The sequence below is a fragment of the Neophocaena asiaeorientalis genome, unplaced genomic scaffold (assembly GCF_003031525.2).
Source record: "Neophocaena asiaeorientalis asiaeorientalis breed wild unplaced genomic scaffold, Neophocaena_asiaeorientalis_V1.1 scaffold240, whole genome shotgun sequence".
NCBI classification, from domain to species: Eukaryota; Metazoa; Chordata; class Mammalia; order Artiodactyla; family Phocoenidae; genus Neophocaena; species Neophocaena asiaeorientalis.
The window spans coordinates 5556304-5568819 of record NW_020185331.1 but is presented as its reverse complement, the minus strand read 5'-3'; the positions used below and the strand labels follow the sequence as shown (position 1 = coordinate 5568819).

The 12516-nt window shown below is 48.1% G+C and overlaps 1 protein-coding gene across 1 annotated transcript; it reads left to right on the top strand.

Moving 5' to 3' along the window:
- Nucleotides 1-6655: 6655 nt before the first annotated feature.
- CYP17A1 (cytochrome P450 family 17 subfamily A member 1) lies at nt 6656-12516 on the top strand. Its single transcript, XM_024734975.1, has 8 exons — nt 6656-7136; nt 8602-8740; nt 8949-9178; nt 9774-9860; nt 10250-10465; nt 10789-10958; nt 11467-11570; nt 12076-12516. Exons 1-8 carry the CDS (start codon nt 6840-6842, stop codon nt 12360-12362), a joined length of 1530 nt encoding a protein of 509 aa, XP_024590743.1. The 5' UTR covers nt 6656-6839; the 3' UTR covers nt 12363-12516.

Genomic DNA, 12516 nt, shown 5'->3' with positions numbered 1-12516 from the left:
GCCACCGCAATGAGAAGCCCGCGCACTGCATCGAAGAGTAGCCCCCCCTCGCCGCAACTAGAGAAAGCCTGTGCACAGCAACGAAGACCCAATGCAGCCAAAAATAAATATAAATAAATAAATACATAAATAAATAAATATTGGGTTGGCCAAAAAATTTCATTCAGGTTTTTCTGTAAGCTGTTACGGAAAAATCCAAACGAACTTTTTGGCCAACCCAATATTAGGATGTAATGTACAACATGACACATATAATTAACACTGCTGTAAGTTATATATAAAAGTTGTTTAAAAAAAGAAAGTTGTTAAGAGAGTAAATCCTAAGAGTTCTCATCACAAGGAAAACATTTTTTTTCTATTTCTTTAATTTGTATCTACATGAGGTGATGGATGTTCACGAAACTTATTGTGATAATAATTTCATGACATATGAAGCCAAACCGGTACACCTTAAACTTATACAGTACTGTATGTCAATTATATCTCAATAAAATTGGAAGAAAACAAAAGGACAAATGGGGGAAATGCTGTCCGAAGAAGAGTCCAGTTTAGGTAAGGCAGGAAGTAGAGAGAACATTCTATAGCCAGATAAGGAAAATAAGGAAGTATGCTTGGACTTCCCTGGTGGTCCAGTGGCTAAGACTCTGCGCTCCCAGTGCAGGGGGCCTGGGTTCGATCCCTGGTCAGAGTACTAGATCCTACATGCTGCAACTAAGAGTGCACACGCTGCAACTAAAGATCCCGCATGCTGCAATGAAGATCCCTCATGCCACAACTAAGACCCAGCTCAGCCAAATAAATCAATTTTAAACTAGCATCTATTTGTTAAAAAAAGGAAGTATGCTTGTTCTAGAAACAGAGAATACCAGAGGGGTCAGGGGAAAGGTTTTGGAGAGAAGGAGAAAAGCAATTGGATGCGTGGAGCAGAAGAATAACAAAGAAAGATGGGGATGGGAATAAGTGGGATACAGGGAACCTTGAGTCAACGGTGAAGTCACTGTTGTGAGAAGCTGATGCAAGCTATGGATCCTCTCTCCAGAAAAAAATATATTTATACATACATGCAAATGTTGCATGCAATCTCAGGTAGGTCACAAACTCCACGGACACCCAACATTTTTAATTTTTAAAATTATTTATTTATTTATTTATTTTGGCTGTGCCGGGTCTTAGTTGCAGCACGTGAGATCTTTGTTACAGCATGTTTTTTAGTGGCAGCATGTGGACTTCTTAGCTGCAGCATGCAGACTCTTAGTTGCGGCATGCATGCGGGATCTAGTTCCGCCACGAGGGTTCGACCAGGGATTGAACTCCGCACTGGGAGTGCAGAGTCTTACCCCCTGGACCAGCAGGGGAGTCCCCCCAACTTTTTAAAGTAAATTTTTTTCTTCACGTATATTTTATATTTTTTAATTTTTATTTTATATTGGGGTATAGTTGATTTACAACGTTGTTTTTAAAGTAAACTTTTTACCGAAGTATAATATACATGCAAATTATTGGTTTCCCACTGAAAGTGAACTTCCCTATGTTACCAAAAACCAGATCAAGAAGCAGAACATCACCTGCTCCTCAGAATCCCCGCCCTGAGTCCTCTTTCAGTCACTAACCATCCCGCAAGGGTAACCGATATCCTGACTTCTATAACCATAGACTAGTTTGATCTGTTTTTGAATTTTATATAAATAAAATCATAATGATGCATTCTTATAAGTCCGGTTTCTTTACTCAATATTACGTTTGGGTGGTTCATCCATGTTGGTGCATGGAGTTGCAGTTCATTCGTTCTCATGTCTGTATCATATCCCACTGTATGATGTATGACAATTTATCCATTCTGCAATCCATAAATATCTGGGTTTGGGACTGTTACAAATAGTGCTGTTGTAAGTACTCTTGCACATGCCTTTTGGTGAACATATGTACACATTCTGTTGGTTATACACCTAAGAATAGAGTTCCCAGGTCATAGGTTCAGCTCTAGTAGATAATGGGTCTTATGTTTTGACAAGGAACAAGGAAAACAGGGATGCAGGGGAAGTGGAATTCATACAAGCTTTCAGCCCGAATTCTAGTATAAAGTTATACAAGATGTTTTGCAATGATCGTTTATCAATACTGAGAATGAAATAAAACCACAACAATCAAAGACTGGATGAATAAACCCAAGGGGAGATTCACTGAAAAGATTAATAAAACTTCTGACAAGTCAAGAAAAAAATAGAAAACGTAAAATTTTAAGAAATATTAATTGCCAAAACGGACTCAGGAAGACTCAGAAGAGTTGAGGAGACTAATAATTATTGAAGAAACCGGAAAATTACGTTAGAGAATTCTCTCTCCAAAGGACCTGACACTTCTCATGGTCACCTTTCTTTAGTGCTTCAAAGAATAGATAATTCCCATGCTATTTAATCTGGCTTAGGACATAGAAAAAGATGGAAAGTTTCTCCAATAACTTTACATAACTAACAAAATCATAATACCAAAACTTAACAAGGCATAAATAAGAAAACTTCAACCCATTTTTTCATATGACTAAAGATGCAAAAGAAAGAAAATCCTAAGTAAATTGCAAAGAGAATCCAATTCTGTATTTAAAGAAGACACTCTGGATAAGTTAGTATTATTCTAGGAATGGTGGGATACCAAGAAATCTACCAATATAATGCATCTCATAATTAATTCAGTATTTGTCAGAAATCTTTAAAATATGTATACAAAGCCTTTGACCAACAGCTCCACTTTTAGGATTCTGTCCTAAGAAAATTTAACAGTTATGCACAAAGCTTTCACCACAAGGCTATTCCTTAGTGTTGTTTATATCAACGACAAAGACAAAAACAGAAAGAACACAATACAGGGTCAGCTAACCTATCCTCTACATATGAAATAACCTATGACAATGAAATAATATGAAGCCATTAAAAATAATGTTGTAGGGCTCCCCTGGTGGCGCAGTGGTTGAGAGTCCGCCTGCCGATGCAGGGGACACAGGTTCGTGCCCCGGTCCGGGAAGATCCCACATGCCGCGGAGCGGCTGGGCCCGTGAGCCATGGCTGCTGAGCCTGCACGTCCGGAGCCTGTGCGCCGCAACAGTAAGAGGCCCACGTACCACAAAAAATATAAAATAAAATAAAATAAATAATAATAATGTTGTAGAAAAGTATTTTAATAACATAGAAAAATATCCATGCCAAAAACTGCAATATGGCCTCATGTAGGTTAAAAAATATGTTTCAAATTTTTAGTTTTAGCTATCTGCATTCTCCAGATTTTTTGCAATTATCATGTATAACTTCTCTAATATAGTGATAAGGATGTGAAGCAACCACTTTTTAAAATTCCTGTTTCTTGTTTGTGATTGGGGGTGAAATGTCAGAGAATCACCTTGGCATTCACTTTAGGAACAGAAAGTACTCATTCGTATTTCTCTACCAGCTGGTTGACCCCACTTAGGGCCCAGCCTGGATCACAGGCCTCCCCACTTCTCACCCAGCTGTCAAACTTTACACAAGATCTCATCCAGTCTACCCCAGCACTGATGCCAGATTCACCCTCCTCAAATACCACTGTACCTGTCACTTCCCTGCCGCAGAACTTTCAATAGCTCCCCACCCTCCCTAGCTTTCCAATTCAGGGCTCCAGAGCCTGATTCAATGTACCTGTCAGATCTTACTTCTCAGGGACGCCCCACAGTACACCCCCTTCACGTCTGTAGTCAGGACCATCACCATCCCACACACATCGTGCCCCTTCTGGCCTCCACATATTTGACTCTGCTGCTCTCCCTTCCAGCCTTGCCCCTCCTCCTCCCACCCCATGCCGCTGCCTAATAAATAGTCCCAACTCTCCTTCAAGGCTTAGCTCAAATCCCCTTTCTTTCATGAAGACTACCCCAGCTCATACCTCTGACCGCAAATGGGCCTAAAAGTCTGAACAACATTTGAACTGTTGAAGTAGTGGACGAAGTCTGGTTTACAAGGCCTTGAGGATTCATCTTCATCATGAGGTCCCTGCCCTGCTGTCTTCCTGCCTAATCCCAGCAGCCCTCACACCAGTCCATTCTCCTCAAAGTACAGACATTGGCAGATCGCCCCCCAAGAAGGGCAGAAATTCCATCTCTCACCTTCGTGAGTCTCACTCAGTGAGTCCTGGTTGCCTGCCTGAGGACCCACCTCCTCTACAATGACTGACACCAGGAGTCACGCTGGTGATGACTGACACTGTCTTGGGACTGTGACCTTACCTGGTATTATCAAATCATTGATAAATACTAACAGCCACTGAAGGTTTGCAGCAGAAAATGAGGATTTTGTCTGTTAGGAAGATCCACTAATAAGAGTTCAGAAAAAGTAGGAAGGCCATTTTGGTATCACAATGTTAAGAGTAAATATTGAATGAGTACTTACTCCGTGCCAGGGAGCACTTTTACATGCATTATCTCACTGAGTCACAACAGCCTTAAGAAGTATATTCCAGGGTTTCTCTGGTGGCGCAGTGGTTGAGAGTCCACCTGCCGATGCAGGGGACACGGGTTCGTGCCCCAGTCTGGGAAGATCCCACATGCCGCAGAGCGGCTGGCCCTGTGAGCCATGGCCGCTGAGCCTGCGAGTCCGGAGCCTGTGCTCCGCAACACGAGAGGCCAAAACATATTCATCTTCATCATGAGGTCCCTGCCCTGCTGTCTTCCTGCCTAATCCCAGCAGCCCTCACACCAGTCCATTCTCCTCAAAGTACAGACATTGGCAGATCGCCCCCCAAGAAGGGCAGAAATTCCATCTCTCACCTTCGTGAGTCTCACTCAGTGAGTCCTGGTTGCCTGCCTGAGGACCCACCTCCTCTACAATGACTGACACCAGGAGTCACGCTGGTGATGACTGACACTGTCTTGGGACTGTGACCTTACCTGGTATTATCAAATCATTGATAAATACTAACAGCCACTGAAGGTTTGCAGCAGAAAATGAGGATTTTGTCTGTTAGGAAGATCCACTAATAAGAGTTCAGAAAAAGTAGGAAGGCCATTTTGGTATCACAATGTTAAGAGTAAATATTGAATGAGTACTTACTCCGTGCCAGGGAGCACTTTTACATGCATTATCTCACTGAGTCACAACAGCCTTAAGAAGTATATTCCAGGGTTTCTCTGGTGGCGCAGTGGTTGAGAGTCCACCTGCCGATGCAGGGGACACGGGTTCGTGCCCCAGTCTGGGAAGATCCCACATGCCGCAGAGCGGCTGGCCCTGTGAGCCATGGCCGCTGAGCCTGCGAGTCCGGAGCCTGTGCTCCGCAACACGAGAGGCCAAAACAGTGAGAGGCCCGTGTACCACAAAAAAAAAAAAAAAAAGAAGTACATTCCACTCTTATCCCCATTATAGAGGAGGAAACTGAAACTTTGAACAGCTAAGTAACCACAAAATTACTATATGACCCAGCAATTCCACTCCTAGGTATATACCCCCAAAAATTGAAAACAGGGACCCAAACAGATACTTGTACACCAGCGGTCCCCAACCTTTTTGGCAGCAGGAACTGCTTTCGTGGGAGACAATTTTTCCACAGACGGCGGGGTGGTGGGGGGATGGGTCAGGCAGTAATGTGAGCGATGGGGAGCGATGGGGAGCGGCAGATGAAGCTTTGCTCACTCGCCCGCCACTCACCTCCTGCTGTGTGGCCCGGTTCCTAACAGGGGGTTGAGGACCCCTGTTGTACACCCATGTCCATAGCAGCATTATTCACAGTAGCCAAAGGTGGAAACAACCAAAGTGTCCATGACTAACGGACCAACAAAATGTGGTATATCCATATAATAGAATATTATTCAGTCATAAAAAAGAATGAAGTTCTGATATATGCTACAAAGCACATGAACCTCGAACACATTATGCTAAGTGAAATAAGCCAGTCACAAAAGACCAAACGTTATATGATTCCACTTATGTGCACTAGGCATAATTCATAGAGACAAGTTAGATTAGAGGTTACCAGGGGCTGAGGTGGGGGGAGAAGGCGAGTTATTGCTCCATTGGTACACCTTCTGCTTGGGGTGATGAAAACAGTTTTAGAAGTAGATAGTGGTGATGGCTGTACAACATTGTGAGTATATTCAGTGCTACTAAATTGTACACTTAAAATGGTAAATTTTATGTTATGTATATTTTAACATAATAAAACTTTTTTTTTTTTAAGTCGTATAGCTAGAAAGTGGTCAAGCTAGAATTTGAGCCCAAACCTTTCTGACTCTAGGGCCCATGCTCTCAATCCAAGAGTTTTACTTCCCCTAGAAAAAGCAGCCAACCGGGAGCCAGGAGGGCTGGATTCTTGTCATCACCATCTGTGTGACCTTATACAAGCCTGATCTTCCAAGGCCTCACTTTCCCCAGCTGTTAAATGATAAGATTGAATAGAATAGCTTTGACAATCCCTGCTGGTTATAACAGTCCTGACAGTATCAGCTATGCATTGATTGTGATTTTACAGCATGGAAAATCCCAAGCCTTGACTCCTGACCTAGATATCATTTGCTTCTGGCGCACTCTGGAGACACTGATGGACAGGGAGCGAGGGAGAGGGACCGGCTGTCCACCCCTTACCTAGCCCCTCCCCTAGGGGTTTGCCCTGGAGTCGAGCCAGCTCTTGAAGAAGGCCTCCACTCCTCTCCCCATTCTAGGAGAGGGATCGGGCCTGGCTGTGCTCCAGGATAAACTTCCACAAGGCGAGCAATAACATAAAGTCAAGGTGAAGATCAGGGCAGCCCTTAAAAAGGCCTCCTTGCACTCTAAAGTGGCTGACGCCACTCCACAGTTGTTTGTCCTGCCTGCCGCCACCCGGCCACCATGTGGGTGCTCTTGGCTCTCTTGCTGCTCACCCTCGCCTATTTATTTTGGCCCAAGACCACGGGCTCTGGTGCCAAGTACCCCAAGAGCCTCCCATCCCTGCCCCTGGTGGGCAGCCTGCCGTTCCTCCCCAGACGTGGCCACCAGCACGTGAACTTCTTCAAGCTGCAGGAAAAATATGGCCCCATCTATTCCTTTCGTCTGGGTTCCAAGACTACTGTGATGATTGGCCACTACCAGCTGGCCAGGGAGGTGCTTCTCAAGAAGGGCAAGGAATTCTCCGGGCGGTCCAAAGTGGTAAGCAGTATCTATCATCCCTCTTCTCTCACCACTCCCTGGGGATGTTCAGTTCTCCAGGCAAGGCCATGCCTGGAATGACACTTCCATCTCCAACAACCTGTGATTCTTCCAAAAACAGACTGCCGGGGCTGTGGGTGGGAAGTGACCCCTTGGACCCCATCCAGCCTCTAAACTAGGCAGGAAGAATTAAAGGAAGATTTCATTTTCTGGGCTTCCCAGGAGGTGGGGTGGGCTGGGCGTGGTGGTTTGAGGGTGTCAGGGAGCCCTTAAAACAGTCATCTTGCCCGTGAACTGGATGATGATCTCTCTGAGCTTAGACTTCCATAATGAACTGAGAGAGTGCATATAAAGCACTTAGCCCAGTGCCCAGTGCAGGAAGTGCTCAATAAACAGCCTTGATGAATGCTGTTCTTCACATGGAAAAGGGGGGGAGTGATTGCTGTCCTCCGTGGAAAGTTGTGAGGGAGAAAAACCCTGGCTCTTGGAGGGCTGCAATTGCTGTATTCCTGGAGCTTTCTCCAGCTGCTCCAGCCGCAGGGGACTGACCCATGGGAGCACTTTGAGGGAGGATGCTGATCAGCCAGCCTATTGAGCTTTCTGTTTTGCTCCTGGGGGGCAGAGGGGAGTGGGAGTTAACCATCCAGCAACACTGCCAGCCCCCCACTGCAGCACCCGGCTGCTGAGAACTCCCTTGAACATCCCGGGAAAGGCCCCCTGGCTGCTCATCTTTGATCAGACCAAGGGTTGACTCTTTTTACCTTGGACCAGTCAGCCAGGTCTGCGGGCCAACTATCCCCCTTCCAACTCTGCTGAGCTCTTCTCTCCAGAGCAAAGAGGAAGGAGGAGGCTAGTCAGATGGGGTTTGCAGGTCAGGGGATAGAAGAGGGGAGGTTTGGGAGCTTTATGGTTTGGGGGGTGCCTCTGAGAAGAGGCAGCTTGGCCCAAGTCCAGACTGGGTGGACAAGAAATCTGCACTCTCCAGATGCGGCCCTGGGGTGGGCACACAGCCTGGCAATGGAAGGGTAAACTAAGGGCGGCTGAGCTGCTGTGCCTTTAGCAGCCTCCGCCCCCAGAGGGCCCAGGGAAAGGCAGGGGTTTGGGCTGTCCTCAGTCTCTGCTCCTGTTCCCGGGACAGGCACAATTTAGAGAGTTCATCCCATCCACAGCTGCCTTCCCCTGGTCAGAAACTGGTGAGAAAAAGAGGCTCAGAGGTCACCTGTCACTGACCTGAACCCCAGGACCGCTGCATTCTAATTCAGTGTTCTTTTTCTCCTCGCTCCGTCTCTCTGATGGAGTTGGGAGTGTGAGGCCATAGGTTCTGTCCTACCAAGGCCTTACAGTCATGACGGAGTGGAGCAGGGAGGTCCCACACGGAGGCAGAACGGCAGGTACCTGCCTTCTTCCCCAGGGCTAGGACCGGTGGATGGTGTCTGATTCCTATGTCCTTTCCTGCTTTCCAAAGTTGACTCTAGACATCCTGTCAGACAACCAAAAGGGCATTGCCTTCGCCGACCATGGTGCCGTCTGGCAGCTGCATCGGAAGTTGGCACAGAACGCCTTTGCCTTGTTCAAGGATGGCAACCTGAAGCTAGAGAAGATCAGTGAGTGCCCAGCCAGCCCTGGGCTGCTGGAGGGAGAAGAGGTTTGGGAGGGGAGAGGGTTCTGGATGATTCCATCTAGCATTTTCTTGGCTACCGCTGCCATCTACTGGACATCTGTCCGCTCTCTGTCCTTGACTAAGATGGAACTGGTAGAGAGGGGGTGAGGGGCGGCTCAATTCCCCACCCTCATGCCCCTCTCTCCCCTCAGTTAATCGGGAAGTCAGTTTACTCTGCGACTCCCTGGCCACCCGGCATGGAGAGTCCATAAATTTGTCGGAGCATCTCTCTCTGGCGGTGACCAACATAATCAGCTTTATCTGCTTCAGCTTCTCCTTCAAGAATGAGGATCCTGCCCTGAAAGCCATATACAAGTTCAATGATGGCATCCTGGAGGCTCAGGGCAAGGAGATTTTGTCAGACATATTCCCTGGGTTTAAGGTGAGGATGAGGCCGGGCCCCACTGTCAGATCTCAGCAGACCCTGACAGCACCCCCAGTTCTTCTTTCCTCTTTCAGGGTCAGCTCCAGACCCACCTTTTTTTTCTGACCACCTCAGCCACAGTGACCTCTACCTCCTCTGACTCTTAAAACCTTGCTGCTCCTCTACAGAAATCGGTTTAGCTTTTAAATTATGCATTTGAATACTCATGATAATGGCTCTCGTTTATTCACCAATTGCCATGTGCCAGTACCAGCACTCCACAAGCATTAATCATGCATTTCCCTTGGAAGTGGGTTTTATTATCCCCATATAGTTGAGAATACAGGCTTCAAGAAGTTAAGGAACTTAACCAAGGCTTGAGACTCAAGTCTATCTTCCTACTGGGTAAACCCTCAATCAGTGCTGGATGTTTGATTGAATGGGGAAGGGGATGTGGAGGTGACTCCTTTCTCCCTTGTTTGGAATTGTCCTAGTTGTCACTGATGGTCCCATTCTGGGTCCGTATCCTGCCTTCCATTCTGGCTGAAGTTTGGGGTTAGAGTGGGAACTCTCCAGAGTCAGAAAGATAGGATTTGACATTTCTACTTTGCAGATTTTCCCCAGCAAAGCCCTGGAAAAGATAAAGAGTTGTGTTCGAATGCGAAACGAATTGCTGAGTAAAATCCTTGAAAAAAGTAAGGTAGGTGATGGAGCAGAAGAGATGATGAGTTAGGTGGAAAGCATCATGAGAGCAGGGTTGGGTCCATTTTGGACACTGTAGGATCTCCTGCACCTAGCAGAGAGCCTGGCATATAGTAAGTGCTCAATAAAAACTGACTCAACTAATGAATAGGCGTGGAGAAGTGAGGAATTGAAGAGGATCCTAGAAGGGACTTGTCTACCCCCCAAATTTAAAGAGGGCCTAGTGCTTCCTCCTACTTCCACAAGCTCATGGGTCCTGACTAGCCTCACTCCACTCCCTCACTTCCAAGTGGGAGAAGCCTTTGCATCTACAGTCTGGGGTGAGAGTATGGCAGGGGTTGCAGATGGGGTTCCTTCCTCATCACTCTCCCAATCTCACCCAACCAGGAGAACTTCACCAGTGACTCCATCACTAACTTGCTGGACATACTGATCCAAGCCAAGATGAACGCAGACAATAACAATGCTGGACCAGACCAGGATTCAAAGCTGCTTTCAGACAGACACATGCTCACCACCATAGGGGACATCTTCGGGGCCGGCGTGGAAACCACCACCTCTGTGATAAAGTGGATTGTGGCCTTCCTGCTACATTATCCTCCAGTGAGCTTCTCCCTACCCCAGCCTTCCCAACCACTCTTGACCCCAGCCAGACTCACCTCTGCTCCAGAGAGGGAGGAAGAGACTATACCCTCAGGACTTCTTTGCGGGATGAATGGGCTGCCGCACCCCTTACCCAAGCAGTGGTTGGCTCTGGCCCTTGGGTGGAGCTGCCCCGTCTTCTGGAAACAAAGCCTGGGCTCGCAGAGCCACCACTGGGAAGGGTCTGGGCCAGTTCTTCTAGATGTGACAGCAGGATTCTTCTAAGCCCTTGCTTCTCCTGGGCTTAAACACCCTGGTAACATCCACCCTGTTCTGGCCCTCAGTTGAAGAAGAGGATCCAGGATGATGTCGACCAGAATATAGGTTTCAATCGCACACCAACTATCAGTGACCGGAACCGCCTTGTCTTGCTGGAGGCCACCATCCGAGAGGTGCTTCGAATCCGGCCTGTGTCCCCCACGCTCATCCCCCACAAGGCTATCGTTGACTCCAGGTGTGCCTTCCCTCCCAGTAACATCCAGCCCACCTGGTCCCTCCTCCATCACCCCACACCCCCAGCTGGCTACAGTCAACCACTGACTACCACTCATCCTACCCATGACCCTATTGACCAATGTGTCTACCACCCACTGACACCCACTGACTAATCCACAGATCTACCTGACCTCCCTCAGAAGCTGCCTGCTGCCACGTGGAGACATGTGGTGTGGGATGCTCCTAGCCAATCCAATAGCCGCAACACACATACATACTCACAGGCACCAGCTCAACATGCATACCCGTGGGCCCTGACAGGGCCCACTTGATACATAAGTGCTTGTCAGGAGGAGAGGGCTGGATTCATAGTCCACCTGGTAGAAGCTGAGGAAAAGATGAGGGAGTGGACATGAGGGAGTAAAGGGCTCTTCTCCCCAAAGTGGGGGACCACAGGAGGCTTGGGGCTGAGCAGGTGGGGAAGGGCAATATTCCAGACCCTCTTTTCCTCTCCCTCCCTGGGGCAGCATTGGTGACCTTACCATTGACAAGGGCACAGATGTTGTGGTCAATTTGTGGGCACTGCATCACAGTGAGAAGGAGTGGCACCGGCCCGACCTGTTCATGCCCGGTGAGTCCCTGTTCTGTCCTGCTCCCTGGCCACACAGCCACCTCTGTGCCCACCTTTCCAGCACCACTTCCCCTCTGCTGAGCTTGCCACTAGCAAACTCCTGACTCCAACTACGTGGACCTGTTGACACCCCCATCCTACGCTAGACTTAGCCAGATTCTTCACAGCTGGGTTCCCACCTTCTCCTTCACCAACCGCAAATCTCCTCCTCTAAGAAGCCCTCTAGGCAGATGTCTCCCATGAAGTCAGCCCCCTCTCCCCTAGGATGGTGGCGTTTGCATCTGTTAATACGCCTTCTCTCCATCTGTCCCGAATATTCCATCTCCTCTGTGTGATTAAGGACTACCAGAGAGCAGGGCTGTATCTCTCCTCAGACTGGGCCCCCCTCCCTCAAGTAAGGTGGTCCATCTTCTCAGGGTGGGGTCCCCTGGGCAGGACCATGTTGCCCCCCCTCCTCTGCTTACTCCTGCCCTGGGCCCTGACTGACACCTCCCCATGTCCACAGAGCGCTTCTTGGACCCCACGGGGACCAAGCTCATCTCGCCATCGTTAAGCTACTTGCCCTTCGGAGCAGGACCCCGCTCCTGCATAGGTGAGATGCTAGCCCGCCAGGAGCTCTTCCTCTTCATGACCTGGTTGCTGCAGAGGTTCGACCTGGAGATCCCGGATGATGGGAAGCTACCCTCTCTGGAGGGCAACCCCGGTTTAGTCTTACAGATCGATCCTTTCAAAGTGAAGATCAAGGTGCGCCAGGCCTGGAAGGAAGCCCAGGCCGAGGGTAGCACCTCGTGACTCTGCCCTGTGTGACCCCACAGCACGGAATTAGAGGAGCTCTCTCACCTTCCCCAACCATTCCTCCCTCCTCCCCACCCACTCTGCCTTCTTTTCCAGCCTGCAGCCCTGGCAGTGCTGTGCATAAACAGTTGTGTTATTTTTTTTCAGAAGG